This window comes from Oryx dammah, unplaced genomic scaffold (genome assembly GCF_014754425.2).
Source record: "Oryx dammah isolate SB20612 unplaced genomic scaffold, SCBI_Odam_1.1 HiC_scaffold_4, whole genome shotgun sequence".
NCBI classification, from domain to species: Eukaryota; Metazoa; Chordata; class Mammalia; order Artiodactyla; family Bovidae; genus Oryx; species Oryx dammah.
This window is the reverse complement of record NW_024070188.1, coordinates 82,024,988-82,046,455: the sequence shown is the minus strand read 5'-3', so window position 1 is coordinate 82,046,455 and position 21,468 is coordinate 82,024,988. Positions and strand designations below refer to the sequence as shown.

The 21,468-nt window shown below is 45.8% G+C and overlaps 1 protein-coding gene across 1 annotated transcript in view; it reads left to right on the top strand.

The window, feature by feature from the left end:
• The window catches only part of LOC120862805 (T cell activation RhoGTPase activating protein), a 65,212-nt gene extending 44,038 nt beyond the window's left edge, over positions 1 to 21,174 (top strand). Inside the window, exons 3-12 of the mRNA XM_040238912.1 lie at positions 11,752 to 11,793; positions 12,395 to 12,479; positions 12,568 to 12,621; positions 12,914 to 12,980; positions 14,227 to 14,390; positions 15,041 to 15,202; positions 15,664 to 15,773; positions 17,187 to 17,382; positions 18,119 to 18,233; positions 19,124 to 21,174. Coding sequence (XP_040094846.1) covers positions 11,752 to 11,793; positions 12,395 to 12,479; positions 12,568 to 12,621; positions 12,914 to 12,980; positions 14,227 to 14,390; positions 15,041 to 15,202; positions 15,664 to 15,773; positions 17,187 to 17,382; positions 18,119 to 18,233; positions 19,124 to 20,388 — 2,260 coding nt within the window. The 3' untranslated portion in view covers positions 20,389 to 21,174. The remainder of the gene's footprint in view (positions 1 to 11,751; positions 11,794 to 12,394; positions 12,480 to 12,567; positions 12,622 to 12,913; positions 12,981 to 14,226; positions 14,391 to 15,040; positions 15,203 to 15,663; positions 15,774 to 17,186; positions 17,383 to 18,118; positions 18,234 to 19,123) is intronic.
• The last annotated feature ends 294 nt before the right edge of the window (positions 21,175 to 21,468 follow it).

Sequence of the window (21,468 nt, the reverse complement as noted above, 5' to 3'; positions counted from 1 at the left end):
ACCAAATAAGGCATAGTGTCTGAGAAAAGGACCACACAGATTCAAAGTGACAAATACTTTTCTTTTTAAAAATTTAAGCAGGGAGGTAGAAACCTTGGATAATTTTTTTCACATGACAAATGAAAAAAAGCATTGAGTTGGTTTTTTTTTAATCAAAGAAAATTAGAAGAAATATCTCTTTAAAAGGTATTTTGGAAACAGGCTAACTAAACATTTTTCCACAGTTACTACTTTTTTAGTTCAGATTTTTTTTTCTTTAACAAATGCTGCACATGAATTTTGTAGACTGCTAACAAAGAACCTCAATTGTCATAATTTTCTCTGTTTTTCTTCAAAAAATCTGCTGAATTATGCTGTAGTTAAAAGATGCTCAGAGTTCCCAACTTATCCTTTTTTGACATCGTGTTTTCTTTGTGCAATTTTGGGGGCCAAAATACAATCACGAAAGCTTCTTTAGTTCTTAAACTGATCTATGCAAGTAAGTTGGAGCGTTGCCTTGCCTATGGCATGGAGCTGCTTATATCATCAGCAATTCACAGATTCTAATCTCCTAATCTCAAGATAGTTTATTTCTAATTCTTTATCGTGACCTCAATAAGTGGGGAAGGCAGTTTAAAAAGAACATTTTGTTCTAGCCTTTCTTATTTTTCAAGCCAGCTTTCTGAAAACACTGAGTTCTTCAAATGTTATTTTATGCTGAGGTAATTTTGTATTCCAATACAAAGATATATTATCACAAAGATCTGGGAGGAAAATTTAAAATATATATGTATCCACCGCAAAAATGCAGGCATTTTGTGGACACAGCAAATCATTCTGCAAGATACAATGACACCTGCAATATTAGGAACGCTGTGGCCCAGCAAACCTCGGGGATGTTCAGGTAACTGTCGAGCTGTAGGAAAGGTAAAGTTTGGCTGGAGGACAGCCCTTTTCCTATGAGGAAGACGAATGACCCCAAAGGATGTGGACTGGATTTCCTCTGCCCCAGCCCAAACCCCCACCTAGCCTCGATCCCGAGCACCCTCCACGAGCCCTGGGCTGGGAGAAGGTAGGACGGCTCTCCCCACCCCATCCATGCACCGACAGACTTTCATGGATGTTTCTTAGAGGAGAGGCAGGCAAGGAGTTTTACTGTTAGTTCACTACAACCACAGTCATCTAACGAAAAAGGAATTTAGCATAGCCAAGTGCTCTGCAGGTCAGTAAATCCCATGCCCTCACTTAAAGGTGAGACCTGAGCCCAGTATGGCTGGAGGACTCAGGACAGTGGAGAGTTCACAGCAAAGAGAGGAAAAGCCTTGGACCATGGCTGACTCCACCGCGCCCTGGTCCTCCTCAGCTGCACAGAATGGAACCTGATCCCCAGGGCCAGTTCAGTTCAGTTGCTCAGTCATGTCCGACTCTTTGCGACCCCATGGACTGCAGCATGCCAGGCCTCCCTGTCCATCACCAACTCCCGGAGTTCACCCAAACTCATGTTCATTGAGTCGGTGATGCCATCCAGCCATCTCATCCTCTGTCGTCCCCTTCTCCTCTTGCCTTTAATCCTTCCCAGCATCAGGGTCTTTTCCAATAGGTCAGTTCTGCACATCAGATGGTCAAAGTATTGGAGTTTCAGCTTCAGCATCAGTCCTTCCAATGAATATTCAAGACTGATCTCCTTTAGGAGGGACTGGTTGGATGTCCTTGCACCCCAAGGGACTCTCAAGAGTCTTCTCCAACACCACAGTTCAAAAGCATCAATTCTTTGGTGCTCAGCTTTCTTTGTAGTTCAACTCTCACATCCATACATGACTCCTGGAAAAACCATAGCCTTGACTAGATGGCTCCGGGGCAGGGGAAGTCAGAGGATCTGAGAGGAAACATCGCAGGATTCTTGCCCCCAGAGAAGCGAGGCTTCAGTCGGTGGAGGGTGGGAGGTGATGATACAGTCGTGACTGTGCCCTCCCAAGTTCATCGACACAGTCAGCACCCAGGCGCTGAGCCCTGCTGTCTCAAACCTGTCTCAGGTGAGGCCTCCTTACCTCAGCCAAAACCAGAAAGTCTGCCGGCCTAATTCTAAGGAGCCGGTGTCAGCGTCAACCTGCCAATCATGACGGCCAGACCTGCCAGGAGCAGACATCCTTAAGGTCTTAAGCATTAAGCACTGTCCCGTCACTGTCGCTTCACGACAGAGAGGAGAAAGAGGCCGAGTAACACCTTTCAACCCCAATAAACTAGAGCAAGATTTAATTGCTTTCATGTAGTAGCAGAATTTTGTTGTGGGAGGTAATGGAAGTGTATAAGCGCCTGCTCTGTACCATGCACTATTCGGGGCACTTGACAGAAGGCAGAGGTTGGCCCCTGGTTTCTGGAGATGCAGGGTGATCACCTCCAGAACCAGGGAAGGGAGCTTGATCCCTTCTGCAGGGGTCTGTGGGACGCATCTTAGGGAGATGGGGCTTGAGCTGGACTCAGAGGGAGGGAACGAGAGGCTTCCACTAGGCTGTGGTGAGCAGCCTTCCAGGAAGGGGAGAGCTTCACCTCAGGGCGGCAGGAGGACTGCACCGTTGCTGCTGTTCAGCGGTTCAGTTGTGTCCAACTCTGCGACCCCACGGACGGCAGCATGCGAGGCTTACCTCTGCTTCACTATCTCCTGGAGTTTGCTCCAACTCAGGTCCGTTGAGTCGGTGATGCCATCCAACCATCTCATCCTCTGCCGCCCCCTTCTCCTTTTGCCTTCAGTCTTTTCCAGCATCAGGATCTTTTCCAATAAGTCGATTTTTCAAAGTAAGTGGCCAAAGTATTGGAGCTTCAGCTTCAGCATCAGTCCTCCCAATGAACATTCAGAGTTGATCTCCTTGCTGTCCAAGGGACTAAAAGTGCAGTGTACTTTCTAGGGAATAACAAGATTCTGTGGCTAAAACATGACAGGTTGGAGAGAGGGGCTCATAATCAGAGAAAAGCCTTGATTATTTTGAAATTTTTTTATTTGTAACTTGAAGAACTTTCTAGAAGGTCAGGGTACCCATCAGTCATCAGGCACTGCTGTGATGTAAAAGTCCTCGAGGAAACTGTGACCTCTTTGGGAAAAGACTCCATGCAGGAAGTAGTTGCCTTACATGTATGTTCAGTCGTGTCTGACTCTCTGCGTCCCTATGGACTGTAGCCCACCAGGCTCCTCTGTCCATGGGACTCTCCAAGCAAGAATACTGGAGTGGGTTGCCATTTCCTCCTCTAGGGGATCTTCCCAACCCAGGGATCGAACCCATATCTCCTTTGTCTCCTGCATTGCTGGTGATTCTTTACCACAGCGCCACCTGGGAAGCCCTAGGAAGTAGTTGCTGCTGCTAAGTCGCTTCAGTTGTGTCTGACTCTGTGTGACCCCTTAGACAGTAGCCCACCAGGCTCCCCCGTCCCTGGGATTCTCCAGGCAAGAACACTGGAGTGGGTTGCCATTTCCTTCTCCAATGCAGAAAAGTGAAAAGTGAAAGTGAAGTTGCTCAGTGGTGTCCCACTCGTAGTGACCCCATGGACTGCAGCCTACCAGGCTCCTCCTCCATGGGATTTTCCAGGCAGGAGTACTGGAGTAGGGTGCCATTGCCTCCTCCGGAAGTAGTTGATATCACACTAATTAAGAAACTCAGGGCTCTGGGTCACAGAGAGAAAGGAAGTGTGAGCTTAGAATGGAAAGACTGGTTCTCAAGTGGTCGTTTCCATGGCAAGATGGGTAACATTGCACAGCCCTCTGGAAAATATGGGGTGAATGACTCGTAAGTCTTGGTCACAGCTGTCAGGACGGGAGTAGTAACAGCCTTCATGAAGGGGTATCAAGAGTCAGCCTGGAGCAGCAGGAAGAAACCTGAGTGCTCTCAGTAACACCCAAAAATACGCACGCAGCTTAGAAATCATAGACTCCATCACAAAGTTTATTGCCTTTAGACACTCGGCCCAGTAAAAACAGAACAAGTTCTTGGGAGAAAAAAATCGTTCGTGACCATGAGCTAAGCAATAAACATCCTAACACGAGGATCATCTTTATGTGTTTCTTCAGCCTGCCTGCCTGTCTTGCCTATTTCTTCTTGTTGTTCAGTCACTCAGTCATATCTGACTCTTTGCGACCCCATGGACTGCAGCACGCCAGGCCTCCCTGTCTATTTCTGCTTGCTAGCAAAAGCCATTTAAGTTCCTTTCCATGTTCTGACTTAACAAGTTCCATGTTAAGTTCCTTTCCAACTCTTGTCATGCAGGGTAAGAACATGCTTTCTAAAAGAAATTATAAGACTATGGAGAGAGTGAAAATGATTCTTTTTTGGTTGTTTTTTGACAGTGAAGTGAAAGTCGCTCAGTGGTGTCCAACTCTTTGCTACTCCATGGACTATACAGTCCATGGTATTCTCCAGGCCAGAATACTGGCATGGGTAGCCTTTTCCTCCTACAGAGGATCTCCCAACCCAGGGATCAAACTCAGGTCTCCCGCATTGCAGGTGGATTCTTTACCAGCTGAGCCACAAGGGAAGCCCTTCCAAATTTCACAATGTATTCACAGATGTTTCAACTCTTGTCCAGAGAAGCCACAGTCAAACTTACTCTGAGATTTTCAGAATCAGTGGTGTAGGACCTGGCCCTTCCTACTTGGTTTCCACAGTGGGAGCCACGAGTCGAGAGGGGCAGCACTCACGGTGGGTGAGGTGGTCATCTCCTCCGTCACCACCAGGACCACCTGCTGATGCAGCTTTCCATCAGTTACAAAACTTACCTATTGTTTAGATGATGACCGTCAGACTCTTCCAGGGGCATAGAAAATGGCCCTTCCCACTTGGTTCTCCATCAATGGTCCAGTCTATAAGAAGAGCCAAAAGATATCACTACTTGCAATTGCCAGGGCTCTAACTCACTCTTCTTTTGACATGTGGGAGTGTGTGTGCTCAGTGGTGTCTGACTCTTTGCAACCCCATGGACTGTAGTCAGCCAGGCTCCTCTGTCCATGGGATTCTCCAGACAAGAATACTGGAGCAGATTGCCATTTCCTACTCCAGGGAATTTTCCTGATTCAGGAATCAAACCTGCATCTCTTGCGTCTCCTGAATTGGCAGATGGATTCCTTACCACTGCGCCACTTGGGAAGCCCCTTCTTTTGACATACTTACTACTAACTTCACTAAAATAGGATGTTGTTGGCTGATGGAAGAGTTATAGACAAGTGAAAAATGCTAATCTGTCTATGGAACTGTTTCTGTAGGTCACTGAGCCTTTGGTGCTATGCATTTTTTTTAAGATGATGTAAATTGTATTCTGGTGGTTTAGCCGCTAAGTCGTGTCCGACTCTTTTGATCCCATGGACTGTACCTGCCCGGCTCCTCTGTCCATGGGATTTTCCAGGCAAGAATACTGGAGTGGGTCGCCATTTCCTTCTCCAAGGGGTCTTCCCAACCCAGGAATCAAACCTAGGTCTCCTGCATTGAAGGCAGGTTATTTACCAACTGAGCTATGAGGGAAGCCCCTCAAATTGTATTCAATTGATTATTACTAATGAAACTGACGGAAGGAGATTTTGAAGTTTCAGGACAATGTCTTAAATCTGACTCTGTCTGCTAGGTAAGAGCTCCCCATAGGGATGCACCTGGACTCGTATGGTCTATATCGGTATACTGGGTCTAGACATCTCGTTTCCACTGATAAATGAAGCCCTTGAAGGATTATCCTTAAGGGAAATCATGGAAAGACTACTGGCCTTAGTATCCAGAGACCCAGGTTCAACAGAGTGAACTTGGGTAAATGAACTGACACGTGGAGCCCCAAGTGACTCAGCTATAAGACGGGGGGCGGGGGTGTGACTGCTCTGCGTTGTTCTAAAGATGATGTCAGATGAGGTGTCTGAAAATGCCTGGGACAATATAGTGCACGTGGTAGGTGTTCAGTAAGCGTCTCACCAGCCCTCCCTTTAGCTTGAACTGTTAGAATGCAGAGCTGATGATGGATGTCATGCAAGAACGTTGCCTACTGAGAAGGGTCTTGGTCTGTTTTGGGGGTGGGAGGCATGGGGGCAGCAGGGGTTGAATAGAAGGAGCTGGAAGCCCCTATATCCCAGGAGAGAATGGGATTTAAAACAGGGAAGATTTATAGGAGAGGGGACAGGTTTCACTCTGACATAGCCAGGAGCCTTCTGCTGAATCAGGGAATGGCTTCCTCAGGAGTAGGAATGCCCTCAGAAAGGGAAGACCTCAAGAACAGTGTCGAAGAGACAATTTGGAGGGGGTGCTGCAAAGATAAAAACATCGGGATATGAGCAGAACGTTAAATTCACTGCTCACTTAAAACCCTGATTCAGGGTCAGTAAACATCCGTGTCTAGTCCCATAATTCAGTCTTCAAAAAAAGAAGAGGAAAAAAGTGGAGAAGAAGGAGAAAACAGAATTGAATATAATTTATAGCATTTGCATTTTAAGCATTTTCTTCCTTTTAAAAAGGCCCAAAGTTATCACAACATAATTAACAAACACATTATGTTTTTTTCAAAAGAGTTGTTACTGAAACACATAATGGACATGCTCATATGTGTTTCTTATAATAATAGATTCACTAATTCATAATAAATTTAAAGACATGATCCTCTACATGAAAACATATATATAATTCCCCAGCAACAATCAAATTTCATTTAAAAATTCACAAAGTTTTAAATGACACATCCAAAGAGAAATAGCACTTCTCTTATATCCAGCTTCCTCATTTTTCATGTCGATGGCTGAGTTTAGAGTTTATATATAGGACATTTGTGTCATTAGGAGAACTGAGAGTAAGTGTAGTGAAGTGACCACCATAAGGGACACAAGACTCGGAAGTGGAGGGAAGGGGGTGAGGACCCCCCTGGGGCAGCTGCCAACACAGAGGCATCGTGGGAAACGTGGAGAATCACAGTGCTGCAGATGAAAGTGAGCAGCAGAGAATCCTGTCCTCCCTCCAAGACTTGTCGAGCCGCTAACAGACAACACGCAATGAGGAGCGATGGACCATCGGACAGCGCACCTTGGCAAGGATTTGCGTTTGAAAATGGCTATGGAGACGGCAATGGCACCCCACTGCAGTACTCTTGCCTGGAAAATCCCATGGACGGAGGAGCCTGGTGACACGGCTGAGCAACCTCACTTTCACTTTTCACTTTCATGCACTGGAGAAGGAAATGGCAACCCACTCCAGTGTTCTTGCCTGGAGAATCCCAGGGACGGGGGAGCCTGGTGGGCTGCCGTCTATGGGGTCGCACAGAGTCGGACACGACTGAAGCAATTTAGCAGCAGCATAGTGAAAATAACAGGTAAACAAGACACGTATGTGGAATTTTCTCACATGGAAAGATATGATGGATATTGGCTGTTCTCAAACTCTGTTAGTCTCAGGAAAACTTCACAAAATTATTGACAACTCTAAAGCTCTCTGATTTATCTAAGTTATATCTACCCATATGTATCTTAGGAGAAATGAAAACTGAGAAAAATTTAAAACACAGGAAAATGCAAGCCTGCATTCCCATAGCTATCAAAACATCCCATATCATTGTTACAAAATAGTTTGACCTTGTGGACTCTGCTGAAAGGGCTCCAGGGGTCCCTGAACATACTTTGAGAACCTCTAATAACGTGAGTTTTTGAGCCCCAGCTTGGGCTTGTCAGAAAAGGCAAAATGTGGGTCCATGATTCCCTCACCCGTCTCTCACTAGAGCAACCAACTTTAAAAATGCTTTTTTTTTTTAATTTTATATATCCAGATTCTAGATTCATCTGCTTTTGAATATGAGGACGTCCCTGGTGGTCTAATGGTTAAGAATCTGTGCTTCCACTGCTGAGGGCCTGCGTTTGATCCCTGGTCAAGAAACTAAAATCCCACATGCTGTGCAGTGCAGCCAAAAAAAAAAAACAACATATAATCCCATGGCAAGAGGGAAAAAAAAGGTTTTAAATCACTGGTAGAATGTGGGGCATAGGGCATAACATAACAGCTGTAAAGATGAGGAAAAAAATATGGTCTTTGTTTTTTTTAAAAAAAGGAAATATGTCAGTTGAGGCTGGATGGTTTGATTGTAAGAGCAGTGCCAACATGAAGTTTCTTACAATAACTTAAAAAAGTATCCAATGAAAAATTCATAAAACACACACATATATATAGTAGTAATACTCTATGTGACTACTTCAAAAGTAAATGTATTTATACAGAAATTATTAATTGAGTACCTACCACTTCCTGACTCTAGGATAGGATAGCATCCTGTGCTATGCTTAATTGTGTCGGACTCCTTGTGACCCCATGGACCGTAGCCCCCCGACCAGGCTCCTCTGTCCATGGAATTTTCTAGGCAAGAATACTGGAGTGGATTGTCATTTCCTCTTCCTCCAGGAAATCTTTCCAACCCAGGGTTCAGACCCACGACTGTTGTATCTCCTGCACTGGTGGCGGATTCTTTACCACCGAGCCACCATAATGCCCTTTTTTGTAGCAGTAAATTGAAATCAGTGAGTTCATTTCAGAGTTTTCTAAGGGGAAAGGGAGGCTGAAACAGCAGTAGCATCTGCAGCTGTGGTAGGCGTGCTGCGTGAACCCTGGCAGTTTTAAGAGAGGGTGCCTCCAGCTGGAAACCCAGACACCAACCCCAGCCTGAGGTCACTCCCCGAGACACCGAGTTAGGGGGCAAATTTCAACAGCTCTGTGCTTCAGTTGCTCAAAGTGGGCCTCATCATGGCTTCCTTTCAGTATAAAGACAATAGTACTATCCATATGAAAAAGGCTGAGAATTTCAGGTGCTAATAATGAATTAAGTTTAGGTATTTGTCAACTTTTTGTTGAAGAGTAACAAACATACAGAAAGGTACACTTAAGACTAGCAGCACCAGCTTCAGTCCTAAAAGATGACGCTGTTAAAGTGTGGCACTCAACATGCCAGCAAATTTGGAAAACTCAGCAGTGGCCACAGGACTGGAAAAGGTCAGTTTTCATTCTAGTCCCAAAGAAGGGCAATGCCAAAGAATGTTACAAATACCATACAATTGCACTTATTTCACGTTAGCAAGGTTATGCTCAAAATCCTTCAAGTTAGGCTTCAGCAGTATGTGAACCAAGAACTTCCAGATGCACAAGCTGGGTTTCGAAGAGGCAGAGGAACCAGAGATCAAATGGCCAACTTTCATTGGATCATGGAGAAATGAGGAGTTCTAGAAAAACATCTGTTTCTGCTTCATTGACTACCCTAAAGCCTTGACTATATAGATCACAACAAATTGTGGAAAATTCTTAAAGAGCTGGGAATACCAGACCACCTTACCTGTCTGCTGAGAAACCTGTATGCAGGTCAAGAAGCAACAGTTAGATCCAGACTTGAAACAACTGACTGCCTGGTTCAAAATTGGAAAAGGATTACATCAAGGCTGTATATTTTCACCTTCCTTAACTTATACTCAAAGTACATAATGCAAAATGCCAGGCTGGATGAATCACTGGCTGGAATCAAGATTGCCACGAAAAATATCAAGAACCTCAGATAATGCAGATGATACCAGTCTAATGGCAGAAAATGAAGAGGAACTAAAGAGTCTCTTGATGAGGGTGAAAGAGAGTGAAAAGCTGGCTAAAAACTCAACATTCAAAAAACTAAGATCATGGCATCCAGTTCATGGCAAATAGAAGGGGGTAAAGTGGATGCAGTGACAGATTTTATTTTCTTGGCTCCAGAATCACTGTGGATCCTGACTGCAGCCATGAAATTAAAAGATGCTTGCTCCTTGGAAGGAAAGCTGTGACCAACCTAGACAGCATCTTTAAAAGCAGAGACATCACTCTGTCTGTATAGTCAAAGGTACAATTTTTCCAGTAGACATGTGCATCTGAGAGTTGGCCCGTAAAGAAGAATGAGCACCAAAGAATTTATTCTTTTGAACGGTGGTGTTGGAAAGACTCTTGAGAGTCCCTTGGACCGCAGAGAGACCAAACCAGTCAATCCTAAAAGAAATCAGTCTTGAATTGGAAGGACTGATGCTGAAGCTGACACTCTAATACTTTGGCCACCTGATGCGAAGAGCCAGCTCATTGGAAATAAGACCCTGATGCTGGGGAAGATTGAGGGCAGGAGGAGAAGGGGGCAACAGAGGAGGAGATGGTTAGATAGCATCACTGCCTTAATAGAATCTGAGCACACTCCTGGAGATCGGGGCTTCCCGGGTGCGCCCCAGGGGGCACTAGTGGTAAAGGACCCCCCTGCCAATGCAGGAGACATAAGAGATGCAGGTTTGATCCTTAAGTTGGGAAGAACCCCTGGAGAAGGAAATGGCAACCCACTCCAGTATTCTTGCCTGGGAAATTCCATGAACAGAGGAGCCTGGGGGCTACAGTCCATGGGATCCCTAAGAGTCGGACACGACTGAATCGATTTAGCAGGAGCAGCAGGTGGTGCTAGTGGAAAAGAACCTTCCTGACAATGCAGGAGATGTAAGAGACACGGGTTCAATCCCTCAATCAGGAAGATCTCTTAGAGGAGGGCATGGCAACCCAGTCCACTCTTCTTGCCAGAATTCCAGGTCAGAGGAGCCTGGCGGGCTACAGTCCATAGAGTTGCAAAGAGTCAGACATGACTTAGCAACTGAACGACCACAACAACCAGATCAAGAGGTGGAATGCTCCTTGGAGTCAAGAGACAGACCCTCTCTGACCCCCTCAGAGTCACTACCCAGCCCTACAGAAATGCCATGCTGGCTTCTAATAACACAGATTACTTTTGCTATTTGGGGGCTCTGCGTGCAAGGTACACTCTTTTGCGTCTGGCCTCTTTCACTCAACATTATTTTCTGAAACCCAGTCATGTCATTGAACGTGGTTGTAGACTATTCATTCGCAGGGCTCTGTAGGACTCCGCTGTGTGGAAATGTGTCACACTGTATCCATTAATGCGTCACACCGTATCCATTCTGCTGCCAGGGTATTTGAGTCACTTCACATATAGCCTAAGCCATAGGAAAACCAGAGATTCTCTTTCATCCAGAAGGTCAGATCCACACATGAAATTCACCATCTCCTTTCTACTTTCAAATGTCCAATCAAAGGAGATCATTTTCCTCCCACGTCAGAATTAGAGCTGATCTGACTATGACTTAAGTACTGAGTTAAGGAAGAGGTTAACATGTAGACAGTCTGCCCTGGTGGACTCGTCATAATCCCAAAGGAAACTGACCTGACTTTGGATGATGACTGCATTTCAAAAGAGGCAGCATGTCTTGACTTTCTTGGAGGGACCACATCCCACAGCTAGAGGGTGCTTATCACTGTACCGATGAACAGAGGAGACGGTGGATGGGTGGGGAGACCGCACCCAAACAGGATACCAAAATAAAGGGCACCTGAAATGATCACTTTAGAAAATATGACGATGTTTACGTACAGAATAACACAATTTCTTATTCACACATCCCACCTGTGAGATGAATCAGAGCCTTCACCTATGGCCGTATGTCATCTTTTCCACTCTCAGTGGTTTACAGATGTTGGACTTTGAAGTTGAAGAAGAAAAAAAAGAACCAGAGCTACCCGAAAAGAAATGAGGAAGTGAGAGCTCTGCAGTGTCTGGCCCGGGCGACAGCCCATGATGCTCTTTCCGGTCTCAGTAACATTTCCACCTGCCCGCCCCTCTCCCTTATAACGCAGAACATGTGAAGTCAGAGCCATTCAGTCTCCTTGCTCACGCTGGATTAGGAGGAGCAGAGTGTCATGTTATTTTTCCAATTTTCCACAGTTCACGGGAGGTAAAAGAAGTCTGGCTGGAGGCCCTCCGAGGGTAAGTACCATAAATCGGCCTGACACGCAGCTGCCTGGCAGGGTCACTGGGCTTTGAGATCATATCCAACAAAAATGGGTTTCACTGTGCAATATGCAACACGTAGTGTTATGAAGAGTAAACTCAGACAGCTTTGCTTTCATGGGAAGCCAGCACTTCGGGGGCTCTAGGAATTCTGTACATGTTATCTTTGTTTTATGTCTGCCATAAGCAGCGTCCTGGGGGTCCACTGTTTTCCCTTTTCAGGTTACATGAGAAAATCTGTGCAAAGCCCTTAACACAGTGCCCTGGCACATAGTGAACTCTCCTCCCAAAATGTTAGTTGTCATGCTAGCTGTTACTCAGGTTATCTCCTGATGGGAACTTAATAAACGAAAAGCAAAGTTTGGGGTGATGAAGATGTCAGGTTTAAAGCTTTTAGAAAGTAGTGTGTTCAGATGCTGTGTTTAATAGCGTAAGACATCTGGTAACACATAACTGACTTTAAATGAACACTTTTCTAACTAGTAGTTTCAGACTTTGTGTTTTGGCAGAGTGGGGCTGAAACTGGCCATTGTGTTCCGTATTTCCTCCTCACTCTTTCCTGAATGATTTTTCGTAGACAAAGCCAAGGCCACCCAGGAGCTAACTTCATCACTGGACCGTCAGCCCGAACTCCAATGAAGCTGACAAGCAGCTGCCATGCCGTATGTGCCCCTCTTACACTACTGCCTCAGACTTTCTCACGGTGAGGGTCAAAGCTGTTTACCTAATTTGACTTCTTTTCTCTTGTAGTCAAAAACACTAAATGCCTGTGATATGGAGACATTAATTGAATGTCAATCAGAGGTAAGAAAGCTGTTTTTCAAACTTTTTATCTGCACTGTGAGATAGAAAACTTTGTTTTAATTGAATATCATGCACGTTGTTTAGTTATCAGAATAGAAAATCAACATGATAAGTTGTAGTAAACACTAATATTAATTGAGATCTTGCATCATGATAAGCAAAATATTAATATTGATTCTGAAAAAAATTAATGGACTACTAACTGTTGATATGAATAAAATGGTGAATAGATTTTGTGGGGAAAGACTAGGCAGATTTCTTCAACCATTAATTTTAATTAAAATATTTTTAGGGTAATATCAAGGAACATCCTCTGTTGGCATCATGTGAGAGTGAAGATAATATTTGCCAGCTAATTGGTGAGTTTTGAAAACACACTGATCTTTTATGTAAATGCTAACAACCAGTGTTCTTGGTTTGCCAAACCACAGTGCTTTACTAGGGATTTTTTTTTCCGAAGTGTTCTCTTAAAGACCACAGAACATTAACCCTTGCATGGCAGAAAGGCTCCAGCTCACTAGACAGCAAGTGCTCTGAGAGAAAAGATCCTCCCCAAGTCAACCTCTCCCCATCCAGAGGGGTCTTCGTGGGGTTACAGACCTCCTGGCCACTCTGTTCTGACAATGAAAGTGTGCATACGTTTCCACTCTCACCCTCCTCTAATGGAGAATGATTCTAAGAGCACACGAAGCAACTGTTGCTGTCTTAAATCCCAAAGAACCCGCCGTTCAGTCAGTTTTTTCCACAATTCATTGCGTTGTAATGTAACCCTGACCCAGTTCTCTTGAACTGTAAGGACAAGCCAATTCTCTATCCATCCTCTTCACTGGCCTGTATAAAAAGTATAGAAACGTGCTAATGCATTTAGAAAGTATAGCTTTTTTTTTTATTAGGAAGAAAAAAAGAGAGAAAGGAAAACAGACAAAGAAGTAAACTCATGAGTGGTTATACCCATTGTGCAGACATCTTCAGGATTTTGCAAGGACAGATTATCCTGGAAAATTTTTCCTGAGCATTTCCAATTGCCAGGTCTAGGTTCTAACCTCCCTGCCCTTTCCTAACACATCCACTCGACGGACTAGCTCCCTCTAGTGGTGGGTGCTAGCGCGGCCGCTGAGGTTTAACAGCCCGCCCAGCCTAGAGCCTTCAAAATGGTTTTGAGCAAGTCACTTCCTGTAAGTTTCGTTTTCTTCACTAGTTAGAGGAGGAATTAAAATAATCTGTTTCACATCAGAAATAGCCACCAACTAGCCACCGTGGTTATTAAGGTCAATATGTTAAGATGGTTGTTTATGACCTGCCTAGTTAGGCTTTGCTCCTTTTCTATATAGTAAACAGCTGGTAAAGAGTGAAAACAGGAAAGGTGGAGACTTTGAGGAACCTTGGTGTTGCTGTTGAGGGGCTGGTTGCCCTGGTAACAATGTGGTTGTTTTCTGGGTTGATTCTTCTAGATTAAGGGTCACACCCTTTGCTTCCTCAGTTTTTCGAAACTGTTTCTCCCACATGGCAAACCATAAATGACAGTATCTGTTGTCTTAGGTGGATCCTTCCTTGCTTATCAGTATGTTAATCTAATTTCTCTTTGCCTTGTTTGCTTGGCCGTAGAAATCAAGAAGAGAAAGAAGGTGTCTAACTGGCTCTTTCTCATGAGAAGGCTTTCTTCTTCATCAGATGTTTCTGCAGCTTCGGAGCCAGAATTGAAGACATCCCTTTTCGATCAGCCCTTGTCAGCCATCTGCAGTGACAACACGCTCCCAGGGCCCATTCAGGTAGGCACACGTTCACCCAGAACCTACTTCAGTTTTCTGTGAAAAGTCCTCGGGAAACCTGAGTGGCTTTCTCGTGCTAACCTTGTTGGGGTGGGGTTTTCAGTTTTTTCTCCACGTTTGGAAATGGTATTCCCACCTAAGAATGCAGTCAGGAGGACACATAATGGCTTACATTATAGAAATTAGTTGTATTTGCCAATGAGCTCAGGTCAATGGAGTGAAGAAGGCTGAAAATGTGTCGCTTCTGAAAAACCAACAGATTCATGGAGTTTGTGATCAGACATCCAGTGTTTACATGGAATGGCTTGAGAGGAGGGGAGCCCAAAATCATTTCAGGCTGTGCAAATTCCAGCTCTCCCAATGTGCCTGCTCTTAGGAGAATGGCAGGGTCGAGAGAGACGGGTGAAAGCAACCAGACTGAAAGGAACCAGACTGGGATTAATAGTCTCTTGTTAAGACTGTCTTAGTATCCTGGAGAACTAACGTTTATGGAAAGAATATTGTATAGCAGGTAAAGTTAGCTACTGTTCATGTCCACTATTTAAATTCTTTCTCCTACCGAAATACAGATTTTTCCTCTATTGGTAGCAGCAACGTGTGTCTTCAGACCACGGGTAACAATTTCCTATTTCTATACCCCTTCTCTTTAGGATATTCTCACTATTCTATGCCTGAAAGGCCCTTCCACTGAAGGAATATTCAGGAAAGCAGCCAACGAGAAGGCCCGCAAAGAGCTGAAGGAGGAGCTCAGCTCCGGAAACATGGTGGACCTGAGAAGCCTCCCTGTGCACCTCCTGGCGGTGGTCCTCAAGGTGGGTCCCCAGCACCCGTGCAAAACAACAAGCTGATGGGCTCTGACACACTGATTCTCAGGGAATGAGAAACGGACTCTTTGCCCCACACAGCAAAGGCAACTGATCGTGGAGTCGAACTGTTTTAGTGAAGCCTTCATTTATTTGTATCAGCATCTCTGTTTCTGTGATCCCAGATTCCAACCAAGAAGTGTTGTACTAAATTCTTCCCAAATTTATCTGAGAACAGGCGCTTGGACTGTCCCACAGCCAAGTCTGTTCCCCTGAGTCTGGTGGCCCCTTGGCTGGTGGCCTTAACCATGCCCGTTGTTAGGAAAGTTGCTGAGAGACAAGTTTGGGGGAGACTTCAGGCTCATTGGATGCAGGCAGGAAGGGCACAGACTCCTGAGAGGGGAACAATGAGACAGAAGTTAGGATGGCAGTGCGTTATGTAACATGAACGGTCCCCTTCCTCCCTCCAGGACTTCCTCAGAAGTATTCCGCTGAAGCTCCTGTCCTGTGACCTGTTTGAGGAGTGGATGGGCGCCCTGGCCAAGCAGAGCGAGGAGGACCGGATAGAGGCCCTGAGACAGTAAGTCACCCGTGCAGTCTCCACCCGGGGGTTCCTCAGCGAACTGTCAGAGTGTTTCACGTATGTTGCAACAATGAAGGAATTTGAGTGGAATCACTCACCTACTCCTAGAATACAAATCTAAAGGTATCCTGGAAATGTTTAAAAAGTAGGTTTTTTTAGCCAAGTGAAAGGAGGCACCTCTGTCAAAAGGTAGAAAGTGAACTTCAGTACTCACAAATCCCAACAGGTGGGGAGTCTAAAAATATAAGTAGTTCAAGAAGGTATGAAATAAACTCACAGATGAAAGCCTTGGAGCAGGCTAACCAGCCACATGTAGGAACTTGGGATCTTCTTCACCTGTCCACACTGATGTCACGCAAAGCAACGATTCTCCCATAAAACATCCCTTAGTAAACAGTCTGCAAGGGCTTGTTGGTTGACAAAATTCCATAATGTATTTATTTCATATTCTTATAATCAACCAAAATGAAAACTCTATAAAAATAAATAAATAAAATTCTCCAACGGCAGCAGAAACAATACCATATAGAAATGAAAGTGTGACCTGTTAGTGCCTAGAAAATGTTACACACCTAACTTCACAATATCAGCACTTTTGCCAAATCCTATGAAAGTGTGTCTATAAATGATAATTGTCTCACATGGCTAAGTATTATCAATGACATATTTATTGAACTGAAGGCATTAGTGTGTCTGTCCCAAAATAAGAATCCTGAGATTACCACAATAAACTTCTGCTTATAGACACAAAGCTCTTTCTTAACAGTATCTTATGAGAAACGAATAATCCTTATGTTAGAACCACCATTTCTTTTTTTGAAAATATGAGGCTTTACAATTCTAATTTATTAGTCATTGTACCAATATTGCCCTTTTAGTGCTGACCTCATTATTTTTATGAACATGCTCTTCTAAACTGATTTATTCTTCATAAAGCTTTCTCAGAATGGTATAAAAAATGTGTCTTCTTCATTTGATGAGCACAGTTCAAAAAAAGGCAAATGACTGTATTCTTTAGAAAAACCAGTCTTGCGGTATTAGAAGCAGGAAGACGTTCTATATGCCTAAATGGTTTCTCAACAAAATGATTTTCAAAATGTATTAAAGTTTACTGCAGGAGTTAATGATTCGTAATCTAAGATCTGTGTAAAGAGTAAATGGCTGTGTTACTGGTCACAGGATCATAGAGGCCAGTTTTCTAGGGCTTCAACCTCTTGTGATTCACTGATTCATTCCTTGTCAGTTGCCACTGCAAGTAACTGAATGAACGTTTCACAATATTTCTTGTGAAAACAGACCTTCCTCATTTTAAAGGAAGCCTGAGTCAGGCAGCAACTTTCAACTTGCTCCCCTCAAGCTAGATAGGCCATGAACCTCCCCTAAAACCAGCTTTCCCCACCTCCATCCCAGGGTTGCAGATAAGCTCCCGCGGCCCAACCACCTGCTGCTCAAGCACCTGGTCTCCGTGCTGCACGTGATCAGCAAGAACTCCGAGGTCAACCGGATGGACGCCAGCAATCTCGCCATCTGCATTGGGCCCAACGTGCTGAGCCCGGAAAACGAGCACAGTCTATCACTGGAAGCCCGGAGAGACCTGAACAATAAGGTTTGTGCCTGCCTATTTCTGGGAAACTTGACATTTGCTTGTCAGAGCCAAGCAGTGAGGTCTGCTGTGGCCCCAGGTCCACCCTCTCGGTTGCATCCACTGGATGAGACCTGGTAAAGCCAGGTCATCCTACCAGGCAGAGGACAGTGATGCCCATCTCTCCACCACGGTTTCCAGAATGGAAAGGCCCTTTCACTTTGCTCTTTTTTGTGCATCACGCTCTGTCAGTTCAGCTACCAATCCAGGCAACTCCTTTAATGACCATTTTGGTTACTTTAAAGTAATACATTTTTTAAATTCACAAAAGTTAAAAGGCATAATCTCAAAAATGATTTTCACAAAGGTGATTGTTACCAGTTTTCTGAATGCTCCTTTCAGACACAGTAAACATCTGTTATGTTGATTTTGAAAGTGAAAATGTTGGTTGCTCAGTCGTGTCTGATTCTTTGCAACCCCATGGACTGTAGCCCACCAGGCTCCTCTGTCCATGGAATTCTCCAGGCAAGAACACTGGAGTGGGTAGCCATTCTCTTCTCCAGGGGATGTTCCCAACCCAGGGATTGAACCCAGGTCTCCTGCATTGCAGGCAGATTCTTTACCACCTGAGCCACCAGGGAAGCCCATTTTGGCACCTCCCTAACTGCTGACCCTCCGTGTGTCCCCCTTGGTAACCTTCTTCCTTTAAAAATAAATAAAGATCTCATTAAGCTGACAAGCTATTAACTTCTCCTCACAGGTTAAGACACTGGTGGAATTCCTCATCGATAACTGCTTTGAAATATTTGGGGAAGACTTTCCAGCGCATTCCAGAATTGCTTCTGATGACTCCCTGGAACACACGGACAGTTCAGGTATGGAACGTGTTCTCAGTTGACTCTGACTGTGGGGTCAAGTTCATGCCTGGCTACAAATCCAGCCCAGTAACGTACAGCACCCCTGGTATCTGAAGAAGTCAGCAACACACGTCACCCAATCAGAGTAGACACAGGGCTGTAGGGAAGTCATCAGGCAGGGAAGCTTCTCTCTTCAAATTTCCTGCTCTATTTCCTCAGGCTGCAGCCTGGCGCCTTCCCCTTCTTCTAAATCCCGAAGAACTGCTCCTTTTACAGAGTAATCTTTGGCTAGAGGGTTGGGGTAAGAAACTTTTGTTTCCACACAATGGAATATGGGTCTAATGTGGGTCTGTTAAAATAGGGATGAAAGTGAAAGTGTTACTTGCTCAGTCCTGTCCAACTCTTTGCAACCCCATGGACTGTAGCCTGCCAGGCTCCTCTGTTCATGGAATTCTCCAGGCAAGAATACTGGAGTGGGTAACCATTCCCTTCTCCAGGGGATCTTCCCAACCCAGGAATCGAACCCAGTTCTCCTGCCTTGCAGACAGGTTCTTTACTGTCTGAACCACCAAAATGGGGATGGATCCAATGAAAAGAGCCATCCAAAGGATCAGCTTTTAAATCTAAGATCAATAAATTTTCAGAGGAGTGCTGTTTTCTCTCTTTTCTCATTTTTCCGCTCTCTCTCTCTCAACCTCTCTCTCACTTATCTTCTCCACCTCAAAATAGTAGACATGGAAAGAAACAAGACTTGAACGTGACCAGTTGTCTTTCATAACAAGCCCTAAATTAGCTTAGCTTCACCGAATTCCCTAGTGCCATACTTGATGTTAGTAGGGTGGACGGTGCTAAAGTGAATTTCTAAAAGGAACTGAACAAAAACTCAACTGCCCCTTACCTTCCCCCAGACATGTCGACCTTGCAGAACGACTCAGCCTATGACAGCAACGACCCTGACCACGACGTGGAGCCTGCGGGCTCCCCGAGCTCGCAGCCCCCAGGGCCCCCAGAAGTGGCCGCTGGCGGAGTGGAACCCAGAGTCCCGCTGCGCCGTTGGGAGCCCGTGGTCAGCACCACGGCCAGACTGAAGGGCTTCCTCGGGCAACCTGAGCGGAGGTACTCGGACCCCAGCGCTGCATCCTCCCCGGAGTGCCTCGAGGGCAGAAGAGCAAACCCGAAACTCACGCGAAGCGAGGACGACTTCACCGCTGTGGCCCAGGCAGCCTCCCGCTTTGCCGGCGAGGAAGCCGAGGACCCGTTTCCCGAGGAGGTGTTTCCTGCAGCCGAAGGCCGAGCCCAGAGGCCCCGGGACCTGGGGGAGCAGAGCCCGACTCAGGGCTCGGTGTCACTGTGCGCATGGGTCCCCAAAGCCGCCTCCAGTGGCTCCCTGGACGCTTTCTCCGACAGCTCGCCCCTGGCCTCTCCTTCCAGCCCCCAAGGAAACTTCTTCACCAGACACCAGTCTTTTACCAAGGCTGAGAAAAGCAAGCCCAACAGAGAAATTAAAAAGCACTCCATGTCATTCTCCTTCGCCTCTCAGCAAAGAGTGCTGACCAAAACGCGCAGCTTTGGAGCCGCGAAGTCCAAGGGCTGCCCCCGAGACCAGGAGAAGCGAGGTTCCAAAAAAGAAAGCCAGCTCGCCGGCCGGATCGTCCAGGAAAGCTCGTCGGACGCCCTCGGCCAAGCCGCGCTGGGCTTTAACTCGGGAGCCTACACCCTCTCGGTGGAGGATGTGTTCCGGCTGGTGGATCAGAGGCACCCCGGCCGCCCCCCCTCTTATGAGGAGGCCGTGCGGCTCCAGGCTCTGGAGCTCGCCCCCCGCGGGGGCCAGACGGTGGGCAGCCTGAGGGCCCGCGTGCTGAGCCTGGACGCGGGGCTGCTGCCTCCCCTCCCTGCCCACCCCCACGGGGACTCGAGAAACATCCGCGGGCCGGAGCCTCTGGACGGGCTCCGACGAGGGCGGGGGACCGAGACCTGGAGGCAGAGCCTGCCCGACTGCGCTCCTAGGGACGCGGCAGGACAGGTGACGGTCCCCGGGACATCCGAGCTGCAGCGGCTGAGAACCGCGTCCGAGTCGCAGCAGAAGGGCAGGCAGGCAATCCTGGCCCGGCGGTGTAGCCAGCCCGTGTTTGACGCCGAGCAGCTCCGATTCGCTAAGGAATCCTACATCTAGCGCGGGGCCCCTCTGTACACAACGAGAACTGCCTTTAGACTCTTGTTTTCCAAAAAGTCGTGAATAAGCTCCTCTGGCAAGTTGTGTTTGAGACCTCCTCCGGGAGGACAGCCACACAACTGCACACCAGCACTCTGTGCGCCTATTTGTACAACGTGTAGCACATGTATAAAACGCATTCTAGACAAGGCATTGGGTACACGTACGCAGATGCGTGTGTATATATTTGTGAACTTGCGCCAAACTGCATTGCTGTTCTTGGCCTCCTGGAGGTTTTTTTTTTTTTAAGTGGTTAGTGTCTAAAAATAACGTTTTCTGTTTTTGGCATTGCCTCAAAGGGCATGCCAAGTTTCTTATTTTCCACAAACTCCATTTAGGAGAAAACGTCTGTCTCTGTTAGGAGTTTCCTCTAATAAGCCGCTTTGTGATAACTAATCACCTCAGTAGAATGAAAGGAACAGACTGCAAGGAATAGAGTTCAGTGTTTGGAGTTATCAAAGGGCATTATAAACTACAGCAAAATAAAAAAAAGAAAAGGTTGTTGTTAACAATGCATGAAAAATACTTCAATGTGTCCTTTAACTAATTTGAAATTTGGGTAAGTTAGTGAAAATGCATTATATTATGCATCAGTAACTGATGTCAAGCACTTTGAGTTTCTTTGTAGTTCAATGGTATCTTCTCCGATAGTATGGAGGAAATTACTTCATACGCATTGGGGCAGTCGTATGTAAAACTTCAATATTATCTCACTACAATAAATTGCCTTCCTTATTTCAAAGTAAACATGTTCATTCTTTACTGATATGTTGCCTCCTCTCCCTCAGTTCATAGAAACCCACCAGAAAAATCATTCACACGTTGGTTCACTCAACCAGCATTTATTACGTCTGCCCAAAATGCAGGAGACCTGGGTTCGATCCCAGGGTTGGAAAGATCCCCTGGAGAAGGAAATGGCAACCCACTCCAGTACTCTTGCCTGGAAAATCCTGTGGACGGAGGAGCCTGGTAGGCTACAGTCCATGGGGTCGCAGAGAGTCAGACACGACTGAGCGACTTCACTTTCACTTTCACCCTGGT